The sequence below is a fragment of the Acinonyx jubatus genome, chromosome E4 (genome assembly GCF_027475565.1).
Source record: "Acinonyx jubatus isolate Ajub_Pintada_27869175 chromosome E4, VMU_Ajub_asm_v1.0, whole genome shotgun sequence".
Lineage (NCBI taxonomy): Eukaryota > Metazoa > Chordata > Mammalia > Carnivora > Felidae > Acinonyx > Acinonyx jubatus.
Window position 1 is genome coordinate 13,860,656 of NC_069395.1, and position 24,463 is coordinate 13,885,118.

Sequence of the window (24,463 nt, forward strand, 5' to 3'; positions counted from 1 at the left end):
AATTTCTTTACTGTTGGAGAGTTCAGTGGAATAGCTCGTCTCCTCTATCTCAATAATCTGGATCGATGCCAGCTTAGGCTGAGAGTATTGCTGGTATACAACCATGATTTGGTTGCATCTGTAATAATTCGTACAAGACTTAGCATACCTCAAGGGAAACACAGGGTATTAGCCTCCTATTGCTGTGTAACAAATGACCACAAATCTATGGGCTTAAAACAACACCTACTTATTAACTTGAGGTTCTGTAGGTAGAAGTCTGGTCCAGCATTTCTGGGTTCTCTTAGGGAATCACAAGGCTGAAATCAGGTGTTGCCTGGGCTTTTTCTTCCTGAGTCTCTGGGGAAGAATCTGCTTCCCAGCTCATTCTTATTGTTGGCAGGACTTAGTTCCTTGCAGTTTGTAGGACTGGAGCCCCACTGGCCTCGCTGGCTCTAACTCTTGGGTCTTTCTCAGTTCCTAGAGGCCACCCACATTCCTTGCCACATGATTGCCTCCATCTTCAAGCCAGTGACAGTGCATCAAATTCTTCTCATGCCCCAAATCTGATTTAGCTCTTTCTCAGCCAGAGAAAGCTGTTTCAAAAGGCTCATGTGATTAGGTCAGGCCGACCAGCAGAATGTCCATACTGTACCATATAGCATTACTAAAACTGCCCAGTTCACACTCCTGGGAGTTATGTAAGGTGTGGACGCCAGGGGAGTAGTAAGTTTGGGTGGCTATCCTAAAATTCTGCCTGTCACACACATCTCAGACAGGAAAGAATTAGACAAAGTTAATGATTTAGAGTTGCCTCCTGCACGAACTAAAGTTCAAAAAAAAAATGGTGGAGAGATACAATTGAATTAAAAATAATTAAGGGCCTGGATGTAGTAGGTTAGGATTGTTAACAAAATGCTGACTAATAATATCAGAGGGCACATCCTGGAACAGAAAAGAAGAAACATCAGTATAGAATACATTTATACAAGGGCAAAAAAATCGAAAATTCATGAAAGCAAAAGGTGGTAGACCTTTGAAACAAGAGGTTCAATTAAAGTAAATCAAATATTTGAGTTCCTACTATATCTCAGAATAGGAATCAACAAAAGACAAAGTAACAATAATAGTTAACATTCACTGAGTACTTGATATGTGCTAGAGCACACAGTCATGGACACTATTCTGAGCGATTTACATGGATTTCCTCATCCAACATTCAAAGCATACTTAGGGACTATTATCATCTTTATTTTGTATTTGTGGAAAGTGAAGTAGAGAGAGATTAACTTGCCCAACATCACCTTCTAAGTGTCAGAGTCTAGACTGAACCCAGGGGATTAGGCTCTAGTACCTAGGATATTCTGATGTTTCCTCTGAGGAAGGGAATGAGGGAAGCAGAGAGGGAGGAGAAAGTTGAAGAAGAGAGGTCTAAGGGCAAGAGAAAAGCCTGTTTCCTTCATTCATAGCAAGAGTGCCAGTGATGTGATGACCAGGTGTCCTCTCCTCCTGATAATTCCTAGATGGGCACCACAAGTTTTGCCTCTGTGCCTCAATGTTCTAACTAACCTATTCTATGACTGATCTTCCTTCAGATACATCAATACCTAAACCTAATTGTAGGGCAGACTTCCTGGGCTGGAAATCACCCACCTCTTCTGTATTCATTTACTCATTCATTTATTTATTCAACAAATATTTACGAGTGCCTACTATGTGTCAGGTATTGTTTGAGGTGCTGAGATTCAATTAGTGACAATATAGACAAATCCCAGTTCTTAGAAAGCACACATTCCAGGGGAGAGAAAAGGGGAGGGAAGCAAGACATTCAGTGAACAAAATGCATATCAGGTAGCAACAAGGGCTATGAAGAAAATAAAGCAGGGCTGAAGTAATAGTGACTAGAGATGTTATGTTACGTTAGTGATGTTATGTTAGTGATCAGGGAAGCTCTCTCTGATAAAACAGTATTTAAAGTGTGACTCGAGTGACCAAGATGGAGCTAGCCTGTAGCTTTAGATATTTCTATTCTGCTCTGTGTTGGTCTTACAGTTTTATGTATAGGGACAATGTATTTCCTTTCTAATTCATATAAGGGAAGCACTTTACTAAACTAGGCAGGTTCTTATAATACTAGGCACATTATTAGTGGGGTTTTTTTTAACGAGTTTTGGATGATGGAATATCAGTGAAGTTGAGGGAAGTGAAGAATTTGAGTGGTATCCCAACTCTCTCTCCCCCCGCCAAAAATACTCCTGAGACCTATATGTTATATGTTATTTTTGTTGGATTTATCTGTAGCCAGTTTTAGATGTCTGAGGATAAAGGCAAGTCATGGGCAGGCAATGGTTTTTTGGCCAGCCACTGTAAAATATATTCTTGTTTCAATTTTATTATTCAAAGAGTATGGGATATAAATATGTTGCTTATTTTCAGAATGAACTCACTGCTTCAGTTCTTCCACATTGTTGCCTTTAATTAGATTTTCTAATCAATCATCTCTGGGTATTGTTCCATGTCCAGAAGTCCATATTAATAAAACGTCTGCTTACTTATAAGAATTTGGTGAAAAGTTTAATTCCAGGATGTTAATCCATCTGGCCTTGCCAACTGCCGAACTACAGAAGGATAAGTTAGTGGTAAAGGGAACACCATCTGTTTCTGAGAATTTAGTTGATCTCTGCATGATGAGCAGGAAGTCAATTGCAAGACTGAAGAGCCAAAATGGAGAAGAGAAAAGTGAGGAGTTTATTGGGCCTTTGTTTCATTCATGAACATAATTTTAATAAGATGGATCAACATTAAAACCAATGAACACAAGGTTTACATTATTCACCTAGTTACTTGGAAGAAATCACTTCCACACACTGGTCTTTTTTCCTCCCTCTTTGGTAGTGATCAATTGTTAAAAGGAACTATAGTTTTCTGCCTCCATATTTCTCCAAATGAAATAACCTGTTTATCTATTAGTGTTGAATCAATCAGGCAACTTACAATGCAACTTGAGTCAAATGTCTACGCTAGGTTAGCTCAGTTGACCATGGTAGTGTATCAATGACCCTCAAATCCTAAACTTTACTTATATATAGTCAAGTGAGGGTTACACGGGAACAGACTTCATTCGGTAACCAGAAATTCATCTTTATTAAGTAGCTGAAAGATGCCACGAAGAGATAGAGATGATGAAATCCATCACATTCATTCAATAAAAGCAGTTCTAAGTTCACGTCCTGGTGATGGTGACCTGGTCGAATTGTGACCATGAAGAGCAAGCAGCACATTACAAAAGTCAGTGAGAATGGTTTGGGTTTTGCATAAAACGGAGCAATGGAAAGAATCAGTGATAAGGAAAATCAGTTCCAATGAACGTTTTCTCTCTAACCATTCGATATCATCTTTGTAGGCAGCATTAGAAGCTCGGGACCATTGCCTCTCTGAGTTCTCTTTCCCACAGGCTTCTGTGACAGTTAAAACAATTTCTACTATTACGCCACTTCTTTTTCCTTTTCATTCTCTTCTCCTATACTTTCTGTTCACTTTTAACCACGTTAGTGAACTAATAGCCTGCCATTGATTCAGAAATAACCTATATCCTGATTGATGCCTCGATTTATATTTTCAGTTCTGACTTCTCTGAGAACCACAACCTCATCATTTCACATGCTTACGACATTTTCACTTAAATGTCATACAGTCACTTCAAAGTAAATATATCTCAGACTGAATCATCCTCCCTCCTAAACCAGGCCCTTTTCTAAGATTTACGCGGTATCAACATTCTCCAAGTCAACAGGATTCTTCATCGAGGCTCTTACCTATGTCACCACCATCCAAGCATCTCCCTGGAGTTCATTTTAAAGATATTTTCACCAAAGGATACAGTTAAGTAATAGTTTTTCCATTTAAAAAAGAAATTAACATTTATTTATTTTTGAGACAAAGACAGAGCATGAGTGGGGGAGGGGCAGAGAGAAGGAGACACAGAATCCAAAGCAGGCTCCAGGCTCTGAGCTGTCAGCACAGAGCCCAACGCGGGGCTTAAACCCATGAACCATGAGATCGTGACCTGAGCCAAAGTTGGACGCTCCACCGACTGAGCCACCCAGGCACCCCAGTTTTTCCATTTTTTTGAGCAAAGGCATTTGGGTAAACACTGAACTCCAGCCACAAGCAGAGATATTTGATACATATTTAGTCTGTGCCACCAGTATATATAGGATATGTAGGTCAAGTGGGGAGGTACTAAGTGTTCTGTTACTGTTTGAAGGCAATTTGACTGTTAAAGAAGTAATAAAACCGAATGAATATAATACGTATCTCAGATAGTCACTATATTTGTACACCTAACTTCTTCAAAAAAACCTGAACCCAGGGAAAGAGCCACAGAATTGTATTAATGATTATTCATCCACAAATTTCAGTGGTTTCCTGGTGCTGACAGATGGAGAAATATGTACTCTGGGTGGCCTCTCTGAAGTTTGGCAGTAGATATGCATGATCTCATGCAACAAAGATAGAACATTCTCCAGTTCTCTTGGCAGAAGATGATGAGTGGCATAAAAGGAGATTAAGTTTCTGAGCAATATTTTCCTCTAAAAATCTTCTATAAGTATTTTATAAGGTATTAAATAGCACTCCTAAATGGAACCTGCCATGGACTTAAGGTATACATTGCTATCAAACAAGGATATTCTAGATTCTAGGTGTCTGACACAGCTTTGAAATTTATGAACTTGAATAACAATGGATAAAAGGTAATTAATCATTTCTTAAACTAAGCCAAACCAAAGTTCTGACATAATGTTTACAGATATCACTCAGTCATTCACTTTTATTGCCTTGGTCTTTTAATAATTTAGCCCTGAGAATCTTGCCAAATATGGGTATTTTGACCCCAATGATCTGCTCAGAACCAGTTTGTTTTAATGGAAGCTGCATTATCAAGGGCACCGTTGACACCCTACATAATTCCTTAATTCAATTTGAAGTAGAGGAAATACTGACATCAACCTTGGACCAGTACCCAAACTACAGCATGTTCAAATTATTAAAGAGCTTTAATCCATCTCCAATTTCCATCTTCACGGAACTTTATCATATTGAAACCAAAATACCAAGGATAGTAAATTGGTTTCAACTTGCATTCCAATTCAAATGGAATAGTGGCTGCCTGGAGAGCTACAAGGAAAAGGATCTTGGGCTCAGGTCAGCGGAAATGAGGACTGTGAATAGCATCATCTACCATGGAGAGGTTGTAGTAGAAACAACTAGGGGACAAAGTTCTGGAACTTAAGGGTCTATAACACAGAGAAAAGGAATCTCAGGTGAGATGTAGGATTTTCCTCAAATGCTTGAAGGACAGCTATATGAAAAACAGGATCAACTTTTTCTAATGGACCAAATTAGTACCAGTCAGTGAAATCACAAACTCCATGTAACAAAGAATTTTTAAATAATTAGAAAAGTCCAAAATGGAACCTGTACTCTTGAGAGGGAGAGCCATACCCAAGACCGAGAAGTGCTCAAGCAGGGGTGTGGATATCGTAGAAAGGATCCCAGCCAGGGTGGGAAATTAGAACAAATGACTTCTTAGGCATCTAACCATATGCCATCAAGCCTCAAACAATGAAAAACATTATGTGTTAGAGGAGGGTTACTTGCAGTGATATAAAAACAAAGGTAAACATCCAACTATTTCCGATAAAATGTTTAGTGCTTTCACTGAAATCTGAAGCAATGTTTGTATCTTGCCATGTACTTTAAAAGCTATTTTGTACTTGAAATAAAAAAAAATCATTTGAAATTGGACATCGTCTTTTAAAACTTCAGAATTCAGGATTCTAACGTGTGAGTGTGGATACACCTGAACTAACAGTCCTTGCCAAAATGAAACTTATCACAGGCATTTGTGCCCCATATTGGAAACCAATTGGTTGCCCTAGAAGGTTAGGTATATGATCCGTTATTGTCCCATCAGCCATCAGCATCTTTGCCACAGAGTGAAGGAGATGGGGAAAAAATCACACAAGACAGAGATGAAAGCTGTGTAGTCAGAAGAAAAAAGCCTTCTTGATTATGCTGTGGACTTTCTGAAGTCTTTAATTCTCCCGCTAGCCCATCTTCAAACTGGCATGTGGGACGTACTATAGATGGATGGTGATGCTCATCAGAAGAAGCACACACATATATCTTATGGCTTGATTTTTTTATTTGCCAGCTCAAGAGGAGCAGGGAGATTTATTTGGAAGGATGGTAATGAAGGTGGGGAGGCACTAGTTAGACTGCGGTTTCTGTTCCCAATATGTTATTCTCACTTTTTTCTCTTCTTGATGCAGGGTTGCTCTTCATTTCCACTTATTTTTCTTTAAAGGGGGGCGGGTTATTTTGGTATAATAAGCCAGCGGCTTGAGAGGGGAGGGTAGAAAAGACGTGCGAGCACAGAATTTCTATTTTTGCTGAGATACTTCAAAATTTTGAATTACACTCTACATTTTTATTATGCACACATTTACTTATACACACGACACACTCTTTGAAATAATTGTTTTCTGTATCGCAAAGTGAGATTTCATGTTCCCTTTCTTCCTATATTTCTTTGGCTTTTCCTTACAAGGATGAAATAATTCACTATAACAATAATAATAATAAAAAGTTTCTTTCTTATTAACAAGGGCACAAGGAAATGGGCTGACTTTCCCGGACCTTTATAAGGTGCAGCAGGAGAGATCAGCCTCACCACCTTGATCTGAGCCAAAGAATGGAAATATTCACTAAAAGGAAGGAGTAAATTGATATACTCTGGGTTTCCAGAATGCTATTATTTCCTGCCAAGGAGACAAAGGTATGGACTTTGGAGGCCTGTTAACAACCACTCCCGGGGCATCATTCTAAGGCAACAACTAATCGCCTGAGCTGAAAGTCATACTAGACTGGAGCCCAATCCCAATTTTGCCCCTTGTCTTACTTTTTTCATCTGAATATGGGTTGTAATAAATCCTGACCTCATATGACTTTGGAAATATTAATTAGAATAATTATGAACCACACCATGCAAATAATGTTTAATTATTGAATTTAATGATTTTCAATGTAAATATTGGGGAAAAGGGCCAGATGGAGAAGTACATCCAAATGCTTTCTGAATGCCTAAAATCAATTGTAGACGAGCAGAATTTAGTAGAGCAAATTCTTGATTATATAGGTGGTTGTCACTCACTTTTTGATTTACCCTTAAGGTTTGTATCTTTCTGCCAAGGCTTGTCTTTTATTTTCCTTATTTCCGCAGTAGAATGTTATAAAAAATATAGGATGAGGGATTTTAAAATGTAAAATGTTCTTATTTGTTACTCATGTTTGTAAAAAGCTAAAATAAGAATTTAATTATCTTTGGGATTTTACGTCATAAAAATTACCCTTACCATTTTGTTTACGTATGAAATTTAAGAGTCTTAATATTGCAGTACGAGAAGTTTTGTGTCGAGAGACAGGTATGCATCAAATTTTCTTTTTTTAGACAGATTGCAATTGTAAATGCATTTATCTCTGAAAATAATGTTATATTATTTACCGTGGTTACGTGTCCAGGACAGTCCAGAAAAGCCTATCTGAATCATAGCCTACTTTTCCTAGAAGCAGCATAAAATTTTAGAAATAAACTACCACAGATCATTGTATTTCTATGGGAAAAAAATGAGTTCGGAGACTCAACATGGGTAAATAGATATTGATCTTCCAGCTACCTTATTTCCATTTTCATTCTAAACAGGGGGCGTGGCTACGGTGGGCTTTGGGAGGGCTATAGCAAGAGGAGATTTAAGATAGGAAGGCAGTTAGTGGGAGAGAAGGAAGATAGGGATGACAAGAAACTATCGCTGTGGAAAGCTGTGGCTGTATGTCTTTGTTCAAACTGTCACCCTTTTTTCTCTTCAGTTATCCCGAGAGCAGTCTGGCAATAAAAATAATAACAATGGTCACTTATTGAGCGCCTGCTGAGTCAGAGGCATAGTCTTAAGTGAGGTTTCCCATGAGTCAATCCTCTTACTAACCCTGAGAGGGAAGCATTGTTATCCTAAGTGTTACAGATGAGATAGCTGAGGCTTGGGGAGGTTAAGAGATGTCTCCAGGATCACGTACGCAGAAGTGGCAGAACCACCCGAAGGAGCCACTCCAGCTGCCAAAACTACCAAGGGACGGAGAAGTCCAGCTCTCGTGGTGCGTTGCGTGGTTCTCACGATATTTTTATAATTGAAATCTTTGCCAACACCTAAAAATGGAGGATTTCATGTACATATTTCCAGCTTCTCTCAAAGTAGATAGTGTGAAGTCACTAAGCCTGCCTTCTCACAGGCAAAACCAGGTGGAGCTGAGGAGGGGCTGCCTCTGCAGAGAGAATGGGTGCTTTGCCGGGTTTGGGTTCTGTTTGCCCTCCGTCCCCTACACCCTTACTAAAATTGAAGTATATGCAGGAAGGTGCACAATTCATAACAAATATAGCTCACTGAATTCTCACAAATACAACATAAGTGTATCTACAACCTAAAACAAGAAGTAGGACATTACCAGCACCTACACTCACAGAAGGTCCCTTGCGTTCCCTTCGGCTGCTATGGCTTCAATCCCAGACATCAGAGATTATGTCTATTTTTTTCATTTTAAATGAATGGACTAAGGTATTTGAATGTATGTTGTGTATTGGATGGCTTTATGATGGATTATATTTATGAGGCTCTCTATGTTATTGAGAGGAAAAGGAGGAGGAGGAGATCATTTTCATTGTTGTATTCTATAAACCACACTTTGATTTAAATTTTTTTTTTAACATTTATGTATTTTTGAGACAGAGAGAGACAGAGCATGAATGGGGGAGGGGCAGAGAGAGATGGAGACACAGAATCTGAAGCAGGCTCCAGGCTCCGCACTGTCAGCACAGAGCCCGACGCGGGGCTCGAACTCATGGACCGTGAGATCATGACCTGAGCCGAAGTCGGAGGCTCAACCGACTGAGCCACCCAGGAGCCCCACCACACTTTGATTTATGTGTTAAGTTTTTGTGTCTACAGTCAAAAAGTTTTTTCCAACATATTGTAACAATTTATGTTTCTACCAGCTTATTGGGTGAAAGTTACAGTAGTGCTACATCTTGTGATTGCCATTCTTTTAAAATTTTAGCTATTACAATGAGTATGTACTAGTATCTCATTGTGATTTTTAAAAGTTTCTTTGGGCAATAATTAACATATCATAAAATTCAACCATTTAAAACGTACAAGTTAATGGTTTAGGTATATTTACAGAGCTGTTCATCCATCACCATAATCTAACTTTAGAACAGTCCATCACTCCACAAAGAAATTCACAGACATTAGCAGCTGCTCTCTACCCCCCTTCCCACCAGAAGGTAACAACGAATCTACCTTGCCCAATCTGGACCTTTCATATAAATAGAACTACACAATATGTGGTCTTTTGTGACTGGCTTATTTCACTAAGCACAGTGTTTTGGGGGTTCATCCATGTTGTAGCATGTATCAATACACTATTCCTCTTCGTTGCCTAATAGTATTCCATTGTATGGATATACCACATTTGTTTATCCACTCATCACAGATGGGCATTTGGGTTGTTTCTGCTTTAGGGCTATTAGAAAGAGTGCTGTTATGAATATTTTGTACATATTTGTTTGGATTTCTTTTAGATATATATCTAGGAGAGGAACTGCTAGGTCACAGAATATGCATATGTGAAGTTCTAATGGCTATATACCAGAAGTTTAACAAAGATATTACATAAAATTATATACCTACCAATTTACTGGATGAAAGTTACAATTACTCACCATTTTGGTATTGCCATTAAAAAAAAATAAAATCCTTGTTTTAAAGAGTAGTTTTGGGTTCACAGCAAATTAAGAGGAAGGTACGTAAATTTCCCATATAACCCTTGCTGGCACACATGCACAGCCTGCCCGCCCCCCCATTATTAACAACATCCCCCAACAGTGTGGCACATTTGTTACAATTGATGAACCCACATTGTCACATCATAATCACCCAAAGTCCTCGCTACTATATGTCTTAACTCTTGTCTCCTCCAAGAAATTTTTCCCAACTACCCCCATTCCATTTTAATCCTATTAGTTCTCATTTTAGGCATACAGCAAATAAAAAAAAATTCTTATATTAAATAACCTTTTTTTCATTTTTAATTACACTCCAGATTCTTCATGTCAACTGAACTGAACTCTTTGAGGGTAGCAATTTACTAAAATTTTACTAAAATATACTAAAAAATTTCTGTACTCATATTACTTATAATACAATAACACTTAAAAAAGGTTCTTATTGAATCCTTGTTGAACAGAGAATGAGTAAATATCAAGGTTTTGGAAAAATGAGTAAACTACTTAGACTCTAAAAATCACAAAATGATCTTGTGGGGCACCTGGGTGGTTCAGTGGGTTAAGTGTCCGAGTTCTGCTCAGGTCATGATCTCGCAGTTCGTGAGTTGGAGCCCCGCATCAGGCTCTGTGCTGATGGCTTAGAGCCTGGAGCCTGCTTCAGATTGTGTCTCCCTCTTTCTCTCTGTCCCTTGTGCACTCTCTCTCTCTCTCTCTCAAAAATAAATAAACATTAACAAAAAAAAAACCTGTTAAACCTAAAAAACAAAATGATCTTGCTTGTGTTCCCTTCTCTCAGTCAGAGATGTGCTTAGCTTATAATAGTTAAGTATGAATGAAGGACTACATTTTTTAAACACAATTTTTTTATCTTTCTTTCATTCAACTGGATTATTTTCACATAAGAGAGATGTGAAAATTAATTTTTGTTAGGTAGTTGTAGTTTAGAATTAAATATAAATGCCTTAAAATATATTAAGTAGAAAAGACTACTTTCAAGCTGGAAAATAGGTTAACTGTGGAACAATGCAAGCCTAGCAAATAATCATTATTAGATTTTATAATAAGAGCTTGGGCTTCACTTGCAATTTGTACGGGCTTACAATCTCCCTTATAAGGTGGGCACATTAACTTCTCAGTTTAACATTAAACACACACTCTATGTTTCCCTTCTATTTGCTTCAGTGATTTATTCCAACCAGTATGCACCGTTTTGTCATTTCTTAATATGAGGATTCCTTAGCGTACAGACGCCTCACTTTGTGGCAAGGACTGCTTAATGCAATGGCGTCCTAATGAACTGTATTCTGTAGTCATAACTATGAGGCTGAGAATTATAAACTAAACTCATTGTACTGATAAGTGACTACATCTGCTAGTACCAGCAGCACGGTGACTTCCTCATCAATGAGTTTAAGTGTTCAGACATGGAAGAATATACTTACTTAGCAATACCCTACTGTGCTATGCGAGGGAACCTGCTGGGGACATTGAGCTCCAAGAGGAGCAAGGCAAGCATAAGCCTCAGGCCAAGCAGGGATTTCACTCCATACTCACAGGAAAAAGTTTTGAATTATCAACTGGGAGAACAGATAATTGTTCGGGCATTGTGTGCTTTTTGTAGGACACAACAAATAATCACTTATATTCTCAGTCCAAATGAACGCCGCTTCTCTCATTTAGAGTCTTTCATTGGCAGTGGTTTATGAGAGAAGAGTCATTTACTGTAGAAGAGTTAGAAAGCTCATCATTAGAGATGTAACAAAAAAGATGTAATGAGTATGGTTTTAGATATGCTTAGAGACGGTTTTAGATATGCTTAAAGACATATGCTAACTAGAATTTAATTCATGGCATACAGACCAACCCAAACTATATTCTCCAGTGGTTCACTCACTCACTCACTCACTCATTTTTCAACGAAATTTTATTCTGATGCTTTATGTAATGGTTTCTTGTGAACTGGAACTTGGACCAACTAAGCTCTACTGGTTCAGCAATTCTGCTGCTTTTAGGCATCACTATGACCTTAGACAAGTTCCACATACAATTTTGTGATTTTATTAATATCCACCTTTGTTCCCAAAAGGGTTTGAGCCATTTTATGATGGAAAAAGAATAAAATGGAAGAGAACATCACGGCAAAGTTAAAAAGCTGGAGAAAAAAAATGTGATTGAAGGTAAAATTAGAACATGATGGACACCACATGGATAGGAGAGGTAGGCCATAAAAGTGGGGGAACAGAGTAAAAAGGGGATACGATCAATAAAAAAGATTCAGCATTTCCCTAAGCCACAATACTATATTGTGTAGATAAAGACAATTAAGGAAAATTACTAATTTACAGGTATAAAAGTTTAGTTTCCAGAAGGAACACTTTACCCAAGCAGCAATCATAACTTGACCTCAGGGTCAACCAACTTAGTGTATATCCAAATCTGTATCCAAAATAATATGCAACATAATTATAAATGAGACTAATTAAAAATAACATTCCACAAAGTATGCATTTAAGTGAGCAATGGTGTCTTTGTAGGCACTATTTCAGGAAGCTAGATGCTATTTTACAGCTTCCATTCCTTGAAAGATTTTTGGAACTTCCTTAACAACATTTATCCAACAGATATTCTGCTCTGCGCCAGGTGCTCTGCTAGAGGTTGGATAAAGGGTATTTATCATGAGAGACAGTTATTTGCCCTCAAAGAAATTAGAGATGGGCTACAGGGAAGAAAGATATTATCTGCTTAACCATAAGAAAGTTGAGGAGTATGTTGATTTCAGAAGAACTGGAGATCTAAGTCTAAATGTTCTCAGGGTATATACCTTTAAACATCCACGGTGTTATTAATGTTTTTAATGGGGCCAATATTCATTCAGAATTAATTGGTGAATTATCGCTTAGTTTTGGTCAGACACTATGTCTCACTAACTTTCTTAAATGGCTGATTCTGGGAATGTAGGAAGAAAATTGTATAGAAGTTGATGTAGCTAAGTAGTTTTCCGGAAGAAACAGATTGCTTTCCTCAATTGTATTCTCTAGTAAGATTCCACATCTCAGTCTTCTCTCTACTGAATACAAGGGCATTTTTGGACTTGTCTGGGCACCTCTCTAGTTATCAGGAGCTTATGTATGTGTGTTTGGGGGAGGTAGTGGTGGTGAAGAACAAAACATGACAAAGACTGGCTATGGAGCACCTGAAGCATTCAAGAGCTTGGGTCTCAGAGATCAAGATAAAACTGGCCTTCTGAACAATGAAATACGTAGCAGTTCCCAAGAAGATATCAAGGGCTAGAATTATTTTTCTTGGGTGTCTATACATATATGGACACAGTGATAAAACTTTGAAGGAGAGGAAAAAAGAGGAAGAAGAGGAAGAGAAAGGAGGAGGAGGAGGGCAATGAGGAGGAACAGGAAGGGGAAGAGGAAAGAAAGAGAAGTAAGATGCCCTCACAATTACTTTTGTTTATTCCAACAACAGGTAACTTTGAAGTACTGAGGTTATGTAATACCTCATAAAATGCTGAAAGTTATTTTAAAAGAATGTGTTCCCAAAATGTTGTGAGTACTGGCAGCAGCATTAGAATAAGATTCTAGTATCCTAAGATTATGACAAAAGAACAGGAATCATTTATTCCATTACTGTAAAATAATATATATATGTATGTATTCATTTATATATTTATATGTATTCATTTATATATAAAGTAACATAATATATCCTGTTAAAAATTTAAAAAACAGAATAATAATCAAGGAAGAGAGAAATGAGGCTTGGTAGAGTTAGGAAACTTTAAAACCAGTGGCCAGTTATATACTCCCCACTCCATGTCTCTGATAATGTAATTTTGATTTTTATTTTCGTTAATTGTTTCTAGAGAAAATGAAGCTTGATAGTTGAACCATCCAGTCTGTTATGCATCCAGTCTGAATGCATAATGTTTCAAAGAAGTCTGCTCTGTTCTGAATCTGGCTACTTCTACTCAACTTCTTATGCTTTATAACACAGAGTAATTATTTACCATCTTCCATTATTTTGTGGAACATATCATAATATATTTTTCGATTCTATTTCTATTTCCCACTCCCAGATGACTGTGAATTCCTCCTTGCCATAAATATTGTCTTATTAAGAAAAGCTTTCACTTTTATGGTGTCCTTGAATTTTCTGCAAACCCATACTTACCATAACTCCCACCATTATTCACCAAATTTGACTCTAAATGAATGTTAACTGTTTTTAAAAAAGTAACACTGAAGATGTTTTAAAAGTGAATCTGGGGGTGCCTGGGTGGTTTAGTCGGTTAAGCATCTGACTCTTGATCTCAGCTCAGAATATGATCTCATAGTTCATGAGTTCAAGCCTGGCTTGGAGTTCTCTCTTCCTCTCTCTCTGCTCCTACCTCACTCTCTCTCTCTCTCAAAGTACATAAATTAACTTATTTTTTTAAAGTAAATCTGTTTCCTATAAAACTTCACAAACCATAATTCCTTGCATAATGCCTCATTATACCAATCAGCTTTAAAATTCCAGCTTAGACACTCAGAATGACAAGGGCAAGGTTATGGATTTAATCACAAGATTTGCCACGTAGCTTTGAAGTGGACAATGTTCAGACTCTTTCTAATACCAGCTAATTGTCTTCTGAGTTTGTACTGAAGTCAGAATTAACAAATATTCACCTACCATCTACAAAATACCTAATAGACTGCCAATTGCTATTACAGATTCAAAGGGTTAGAAGGCGTACCCTAAAATTTCACAATCTAATTAGTGAGACACTTGTTTTTCATTCAGAAACCACTTATTAAGTGAATTCAATGTGCTAAGCACAACCTTTAATGGCCAGATTACTGTTTCACTCTCTTTGCAGTAGAGACCCGCAAATGTCTTCTCGATTTGAGGGAGGCTACACGTTTCTTGTCCCATACCCACTGGTCTTTGTCTGTGTTCACAAGTTCAATGTCCTGAGGGGGTTCTAATGGGTCTGATGAGTCCCTATTTCCCTCAGAGCAGAGCTGTCACACCATACCACTTCATTCCACTCATACTTTAAACCATTCATCATTCATACTTACGTGTTGGCTGCCTTTAACTTGGGTACCCCAAACTGGCTTCATCCATTGTGACTAGGGCAATGGGGTCAGAATATGGCCACTTCAGGGGAGCCATTTATGGCACTTTTGGTCACCAGGGGCTGTGGTTGTGACAGACTATGTGACTAGGGCAATGGGGTCAGAATATGGCCACTTCAGGGGAGCCATTTATGGCACTTTTGGTCACCAGGGGCTGTGGTTGTGACAGACATTCTCAGAGGCAAGATACCCACTATTCACACACTATGTGTACATAGATCCACACTATAATTATGAGCAGTTGGCTATAAAACGTTATAGTTCATTGAATCACTGTAAGAAGTATGGTTTAAGTGTATTTTCTGTAGGATACTCATTTTTATTTTACTATTATAACTGCAGAATTTTTGAATGAACCAAAGGTGTTTCCAATTTTTTCTTTGGGACAAATGAGAGAGAGAGAGAGAGAGAGAGAGAGAGAGAGAGAAACTTCAGAGGTTAAAAGACTTGTGTCAAGGTCACTCAGCAGTCACAGAAGTAGAATCCAGGAATCCAGGCAGTGGGGGTCCTTCTATTCCACACTCACTTCACACTTTAACCTCCTTTTTACCTTTTGTCTTCTTTTACTTTCTAAAAACAAAACGGTACAATGAATGAAGAAAAAGAACCCAGTAACAAGAGTTCTCAAATTCTCTATTTAAATCTTGCTCACATAGAGTTAGCTCAGTTAGAAGTCTGGGAGGCTACACCATGATATGATTCATGCCCAGCCCTGCTGGAATTACCCTATTCTTTGATCTCTGTCTACACCGCTGCAGCTCCTGGTAGACATGCCGATCATATGTGCCACCAGACACGTAGAATGCCCAGCCCACCTGCCTCAGTCAAGGAGAAGCAGCAGACTGTCTTTCTACAGGCAAGTGGGTTGTTATATTATCCTTATTCAAAGGACCACAGAGCCAAGAAATAGATGCTAAAGATACCTTGGTTTTTGTTTCATTTTATTTTTTGCCGATTCATTATTACTAAATTGGAAAGGGTTATAAATTCACATAGTGTCAAACTGAATGACAAAGTTTCATCATTTCTCTTATTGAATTAAAAAAGTAATCCCCAAAAGGCACATATATAGCTTATATGCCTGATTATTCCTTTCTCTTCAGATACCTTCTTTTTCCTTACACGTTTGCTAAGACCTTATTTCCTCTGGGAAAAGACAATAGAATTTCACCCCTTTCCTAACTCAGGTGCTGACTAAATGTACTTTTTATTTTAATTTTTTTTCTCAGCTGTTTGAGTGATTTATGTGCCAAATTCCTATGAAAAGGGGTATGGGATGGGGGGGGGGAAGTACATTGGTTTTCATGCATCATAATTTAATTAAAACAACTCATCTGGCCTCAAAATTTAACCACATTTTAGCAGAAAGATAGCTTGGACCAAACAAAGAAGAATCTGAAAAACTTGGAGAACACGTAATGCAAGACAACTCACACTGATGCCAGACTAACCAATGATTTCACCTTATTTTGCTAATTTTTGTTTCACTTGAGTCCTTAAAGAAACTCTTCTGCCTGGAAAGATGGATGTAGCAGTCTTTATGGCAAAGCAGTCTATATCCTCCAAAGGCTCTAGTATAATCCGATTTTCAACAAAGCTGCCTTTAGGAAACTGTAACCAAAGGTTACAGAAGTAAGCAGTTATAAAGAAAAGTTAAAGAAATTATAAGGAGTCATATTCTTTTCAGAGAGCAGATTTTAAAATATGTGCGTATTTAAAATCTAATTCACTCTCAGCCATTTCCAGGCTGAAATCTTAGTGTATTAATCAAAATGGGTAGCGTTGGCTCTGTTTATCCTAAACGCAGACGTGCTAAGGAAAGAAAGATTAATCTGGTAAAGGCATCACTATTCTAATCGGACTGATGGGAAAATGTAGTATGGGTGTAAGAGGCAATGTAGGGTGAATTATAGTGAAGTGATGAACTACCTTGAAGCTGAAGCAATCAAATAGATAGCTCAAAAAATTACTATGGCATCTTTATTCAACACTTTGGGGTAAGTGTCCCCGTCTTGGCCTTCTTCACAAAGAACAGAAGCACTCTGTTGTATTTGCTGAAATTAAATCTTAATAGGAGAGCCTCAGCTAAGGCTGCTACCCTCCACTTACCAAAATTAAACACTAGGCATTAATTTCCTTTCCAAGAAGAGGAGATGACATTTTGATAATATTTTCAATTCACAAAATAGTTCCAGATCCAAGAGAAGCGTTAGCAAACATTTTTTTTTTAAATTTCTATCTCATATTTCCGTCACATATCTGTGCATTGGGCACTCTTTTTAATTAAAAGTAATGTGAAACATTTGTTACTCATCCTTGTCTTCCTTATAAATAACTTAGCAAGTAATTATTTTGTCTTCAGAAAAAAAGATAATTGTCTCTAAATTACGATAATTGAATAGAAGAAAGTCAAGATGTTTCTATAATTGGTAAAGAAGGGCAAGTAGCCCCTATTGGAGTATTTTGTTTCAACACTTTGCTTTTGTCTGATTAGAGGCAAATTTCATAAAATGAGACTACAAAGAGGCGTCATCCAAAAAGGAAATCATAATCTCACTATCTAGGGATAACTATTGCTAACATTTTGCCTTTTAAGGATGTATACATATGCATGTAATATGCAAATAAGTGCATGCGTGCTTTTATATATACATACACATTATATATATACATGTACACACACACACAGTTTTAATGAAATCGGACTACACAGGTTCTGTTGAACTCAGCCTTCTTTTCTTAGAAATATATTATAAGCATTTTTTTTCAAACTAATAGGTAAAGATCTATGTTAGTATTTTTGATGTCTTCAGAATGTTGCATTTCATGTCCTCATTTATTTAACTCAGCATTTATTGAGTGTTCATGCTGTTTTCAACCTTTCACCATTATAATGGGCTCTATCTTTGAACTAATATCTGAAGTCATACACAAATATGGAAAATTTTATGTAAACCATTTCATCCTGGGGGCACCAGCATGTCTCAGTCAGTTAAGCACCTACTTCAGCTCAGGTCATGATCTCGCAGTTTGTGAGTTTGAGCCCCGCGTCGGGTTCTGTGCTGACAGCTCGGAGCCTGAAGCCTGCTTTGGATTCTGTGTCTCCCTCTCTCTCTGCCCCTCCCCTGCTCACGCTCTGTCTCTCTTTGTCTCTCAGTAATAAATAAATGTTAAAAATTTTTTAAAACTACTTCATCCTGTGAGTCACGGATACTAGATAGATGCTCCAATCTGTACCGATACTTTATAAACCTTTGAAACCACAATTCCACTTGGCATTATATGTATGCCTTTGTATTAGCCCAGGATATTTCATATTTCCCTTCATATATTCCCCTTCATATATTCCTTTGGAGTAGTTAAGAGGTAGATATTAGTATCTACATTTAACATATAGAACAACTTTGAGGCATCCAAAGTTGTAAGTGGGGAGAGAAGTTAAACTAACATGAAATCTACAGAACCCAAGTTGCTTGAATCTACTCTGTGCTCTTTCCAATGAACCAGTCCTGTTTTTCCCTTGCTTCTTGGTGGGGGAGGCTACCTAGGGAATTTCACCCAGCATGATTTGTCACTGCTGCGCTTTTCTCTCAACTGTAGTCATCTTTGCTGTCTTCTTACCATACCTCCTTTAATTTGGTCGAAAGTGCCACAATCTCTATTAGCCTTACTTTATTATAATCACTTGCTATTCTAAAACTTCTCAGCAATTAAACAGTTTTCACTGACAGCTTATTTTGTGATCTTGAAGTTTATATGGGTATCTCTGTTCTTTTCCGTACTGTAAACTTTGATAATCAGAGAACTCAGACACTACTTATTTGGAATCCCCTAAAGACAACTCATATTTCAAATAGCACACATACTGAATATAATATTTTATACTATTTTAACTTTTCGACACTATCAGTATTTTTTTCATTGCATTGTGTAAACCTATTTACTGTATTAATTAACTTAAAAGGTTACCTCAGATTTTTGTCAGTTCTCTTAATGTGTTTTGAGTCTATTTGGGAGATTTGAAAAAGAAAATCCATGATTTTTGAATGTTAAAGCCATTAAATCAGAACAAAAGATAAACTTTTATTATAGATAAATATTATAGCACAGTTTTAAAAATGCTTGGGAGTTAAAGTCAATCTTGTTTGATTTTTAAAATGTTTTTAATATACTTTTTGAAATACTTCTTAGCAAAATAGCATACCTTTATATAATTTGTCCGGCTTTTGAATATAATTTTCCATACTTTGAGAAGAGATCAAATGATGGTAATACAGTTTGGAAATCCTGGGAGGAAAAAGATCAAAGATTACCACAGAGACCTTACTTTGTATTATTATTATTATTATTATTATTATTATTACTATTTCATTGTAATTAATATTATATTACACTTTTAGATAGCTATTTAACTGCACTTCACATTTCCTGTTATATCCTCAAATCAGACAAAATTAACAGATAATTGTTATCAGTTGAAAGCCAGAGGTACAGAAGTTTCCTTAAACACATAGCTTGTCATAGTCATGGGTGGCACTATTAAGAACCTCTGAGTGACGCAAAGACCACACCTAGTCACCTATCTTAAAGGAGCTTACGATCTAAATTTTTTTTACCTTGACCTATAAGTCCCCCCACATAGTTGTACTTTTGGGTCCTTTTCGGACATGACTTCTTTTCCTCTACATTCCCCCTCTTTTGACCCTCTTTAGCAACACTTGTTTACGGAACACATTTCTTCGCAGTCTTTACAGTTACAGATGCCTCCACCTAGACAGCTTTATCTCCACTTATTTCCGTGGCTCATTCCCTCCTTTTATCACATCTCTGTTCACAGAGGCCTTCCCAGACTACCTGTATATATAAAATAGCACTCCTAAAATGTTCTATTGTCTTAACTGGCTCTATTTTCTTAATTGCCGCTCCAGGATATTGAATATTTGTTTATTTTGTGTCCCACATGAGATTATAAGCTTCATAGGAATCGGTGCTTTGTTTTGTAAGAAATAGTTGTTGACTGAATGAATGACATGGGAAAGGTGATATACCCAAATACTCATAACAGAGGGCAGACTGTGGTAAGTACCATAGCATTGATTCAAATGAATGCTAAAGGAGTTTAGAGGGGAAAAATCATTTTTTTTTTTTTACTCAGTACCCAGAGAAGCAGCATTTGAGTGATACAAATGGATGCTCTTCATGCATGTTAAAAAGACACAATAAGAGGTAAAGTACTAAATCAACAGTGAATGCTATCGATAAATGGTCAGACTATAAAAAAATATATGTGTCTCCTTGTAAAGGAGGCCTATACTTAATGGAGATGATTTGGGATAGTTTCCTTTTTCTTTTTCTTTTTTTTTTTTGTTTTTTTTAAGAAAAACTTGGAAACAAGGACCTTTGCCCTGAGCCCACCTCTTACAGAGTTCATCCATTACAAACACACAAAACACACATGTACTGAAGAACATGAGAGTATCTTTGCCACTCTTCCGGCTAGAGGTCTTAACCCTAATTCTCTGCTTTTAGGACCAACGTTATCCAGGCCCCAGGGAGAAGCCCCACACCTGTTGCTCTGTGTTAGTGAAACAAAGTGACAGAGCCCAAGGGACATGAAGGCAGTTATGCTTTAACAGACGCTGCTTTTGAGTATGAAGAGAATTTAAGCAACAGAAACACTTAGATAAAAAACTAATTAATTTGAAAAAAATAGCAAAAATGCAACAGAACTTTATATAATCAAGTACCATTTTCCTGTGGTGCCCAATATCCATATTCTTGCTTTCTTTTTAGTTCAAATTGTGATTCTAGAGGTACTCAGGAATCGACACGGTATTTGCAAGGGTTGCCAGTGACATAGTAGGAGCATTTTGCAGTAGTAAATAATTCATATTACTCTTAAATTTGAATGTATGGAAGTTAGGCATATGTGTGAAGCATGGTAGTGATTTTTTATGTAGGCACCCAGAAATCTACAACTGTGAAGAGTTTTCCTTTTAAAGTTTCTTTTTATTTTTTAAATTTTATTTTATTTATCTATTTTATTTTATTTATGTTGAGAGAGAGAGAGTCGGGGAGGGGCAGAGAGAGAGAAAGACAGAGAATCCCAAGCAGGCTCGGTACTATTGACACAGAGCCCTACACAGGACATGATCTCATGTACCGTGAGATCACGATCTGAGCTGAAATCGAGTTGAATGCTTAACCATCTGAGCCACCCTGGCGTCCCAAGTGTTTTCTTTTTATAAATACACACGGCAATTTATTTTTCAAAAAACTAAATGAGAGATTAAAGGAAGATGGAGGCGTAGGAGGACTCTGGGCTCACCTCGTCCTGCCGGTCGCTTAGATTCCACCCACATCTGCCTAAATAACCCCCAAACCACCAGAAGACTAGCAGAATGGACTCTCCAGAGCCAAGGTAGACAAGAGGCTCACGGCAAAGGGTAGGAAGGGTGGAGAGGTGGTGTGCACTACACAGCCCTGTGGGAGGGAGCCGGGCTGTGGAGGGGCAGCCCACCTGGCAAGGCAGAGCCCCCGAGTCTGGTTTGCAAAAGCGGAGGGGCTGGACTCCATGAGTTCTGACAGCCAGTGGGACTTAACATCTGGAATGTTAAAAGTCAACAGCTCTGCTCTCGGAGAGCACGGAGGGCAAGGGGACGTGGGGAGGGAGAGTTGTTGAGCACCTGAAGACAGAGCTCAGCTCAGTGGGGGAACAAAGGCGCTGGCCAGCGCCATCTCCCTCTCCCATCCCCCAGCCGAAATTCCAAAGGGAACCAGTTCCCGTCACCGAACTTGCTTGCACGGTGCAAATGCCCGTGGATTCTGTGGCTCCATCCCTCTGACGGGCCTGCCTCCCTCCCTGTGCTGCAGGGCCCCTCCCGCAGGGGACCGCCAACAGCAAAGGGAGTTAAGCCTGCCCCTCCTGCCCCTATGCTTACCTTGCAGATCCACCCTAGCTAATACGCCCTTGGCCAGATCTCATCGAAGCAGCACCACAAGCCTGGCAGTGTGCAAGCAGCCCAGACAGGGGCCACACCACTCCACAGTGAGTCCTGCCCCTAGGAGAGGGGAAGGTAAGGTACACACCAGTCTGACTGTGGCCCCAGCAGTGGGCTGGGGGCAGACATCAGGTCTGACCGCAGCCCCGCCCACCAACACAAGTTACTCTGGACAGTACAGGGGACATGCCCTGCAGTTTGGAGCTATAGCAGGGACTACCCAAAATGATGAAATGGAAGAATTCTCCTCAAAAGAAACTCCATGAAGTAGGGACAGCTAACGAATTGATCAAAAATGATTTAAGCAATATAACGGAACAAGAATTTAGAATAATAGCATAAAATTAATCGCTGGGCTTGAAAAAAGGATAGAGGACAGCAGAGAATCTATTGCTACAGAGATCAAGGGACTAAGAAATAGTCATGAGGAACTAAAAAATGCTATAAATGAGCTGCAAAATAAAACGGAGGCGACCACAGCTCAGACTGAAGAGGCAGAGGAGAGAATAGATGAATTAGAAGATAAAATTATGGAAAAAAAGGAATCCGAGAAAAAGAGAGATAAAAAAATTCAGGAGTATGAGGGGAGAGGTAGAGAACTAAGTGATGCAATCAAATGGAACAATATCCGTATAATAGGAATTCCAGAAGAGGAAGAGAGAGAGACAGGGGCTGAAGGTGTACTTGAACAAATCATAGCTGAGAACTTCCCTGATCTGGGGAAGGAAACAGGCATTGAAATACAAGAGGCACAGAGAATTCCCTTCAGATATAACTTGAATCGATCTTTTGCACAACATATCATAGCGAAACTGGCAAAATACAAGGATAAAGAGAAAATGCTGAAAGCAGCTAGGGATAAACAGGCTTATAAAAGTAGAAACATAAGAGTAGTAACAGACCTATCTACTGAAACTTGGCAGGCCAGAAAGGAATGGCAGGAAATCTTCAATGTGATGAACAGAAAAGACATGCAGCCGAGAATCCTTTATCCAGCAAGCCTGTCATTCAGAATAGAAGGAGAGATAAAGATAAAGGTTTTCCCAAACAAACAAAAACTGAAGGAATTCATCACCACTAAACCAGCCCTACAAGAGATCCTAAGGGGGATTCTACGAGTGAAATGTTGCAAGGACCACAAAGTACCAGAGACATCCCTACAAGCATGAAACCTACAGACATCACAGTGACTCTAAACCCATATCTTTCAATAATAACACTGAATGTAAATGGACTAAATGCTCCAACCAAAAGACATAGGGTATCAGAATGGATTAAAAAAACAAGACCCATCTATTTGCTATCTACAAGAGACTTGTTTTAGGCCTGAGGACACCTTCAGATTGAAAGTAAGGGGATGGAGAACTATCTATCATGCTACTGGAAGTCAAAAGAAAGCTGGAGTAGCCATACTTATATCAGACAAACTAGACTTTAAATTAAAGGTTGTAACAAGAGATGAAGAAGGTCATTATATAATAATTACAGGGTCTATCCATCAGGAACAGCTAATAATTATAAATGTCTATGCCCCAAATATAGAAGCCCCCAAACATATAAAACAATTAATCACAGACATAAGCAACCTTATTGATAAGAATGTGGTAATTGCAGGGGACTTTAATACCCCACCTACAACAATGGATAGATCATCTAGACACAGGATCAATAAAGAAACAAGGGCCCTGAATGATACATTGGATCAGTTGGACATGACAGATATATTTAGAACTCTGCATCCCAAAGCGACAGAATATACTTTCTTCTTGAGTGCACATGGAACATTCTTCAAGATAGATCACATACTGGGTCACAAACAGCCCTTCATAAGTATAAAAGAACTGAGATCATACCATGCACACTTTCAGACCACAATGCTATGAAACTTGTAATCAACCACAGGAAAAAGTCTGGAAAACCTCCAAAACCTTGGAGGTTAAAGAACACCCTATTAAAGAATGAATGGGTCAACCAGGCAACTAGAGAAGAAATTAAAGAATATATGGAAACAAATGAAAATGAAAATACAACAATCCAAATGCTTTGGGATGCAGCGAAGGCAGTCCTGAGAGGAAAATACATTGCAATCCAGGCCTATCTCAAGAAACAAGAAAAATCCCAAATAAAAAATCTAACAGCACACCTAAAGGAACTAGAAGCAGAAGAGCAAAGACACCCCAAACCCAGCAGAAGAAAAATAAGTAATAAAGATCAGAGCAGAAATAAACTATATAGAATCTAAAATACTTGTAGAGCAGATCGATGAAACCAAGAGTTGTTTTTTTTTGAAAAAATAAACAAAATTGATAAACCTCTGGCCAGGCTTCTCAAAAAGAAAAGGGACATGACCCAAATAGATAAAATCATGAATGAAAATGGAATTATTACAACCAGTTCCTCAGAAATAGAAGAATTATCAGAGAATACTATGAAAAATTATATGCCAACACACT

At 38.1% G+C, this 24,463-nt stretch overlaps 1 protein-coding gene across 3 annotated transcripts in view; it reads right to left on the bottom strand.

The window, feature by feature from the left end:
• The window catches only part of SPATA17 (spermatogenesis associated 17), a 225,058-nt gene that overhangs the window by 13,704 nt on the left and 186,891 nt on the right, over positions 1-24,463 (bottom strand). Inside the window, exons 11-12 of one of the 3 annotated variants that reach the window (XM_027074982.2) lie at positions 19,214-19,296; positions 15,390-15,579 (exon numbers count right to left, since the gene is read on the bottom strand). In XM_027074982.2, the coding sequence (XP_026930783.1) occupies positions 19,216-19,296 (81 nt within the window). In that variant the 3' untranslated portion in view covers positions 15,390-15,579; positions 19,214-19,215. Of the gene's footprint in view, positions 1-15,389; positions 15,580-19,213; positions 19,297-24,463 lie in introns of those variants that run through there. The other 2 variants (XM_053209510.1, XM_053209507.1) reach the window with 2 other exon arrangements.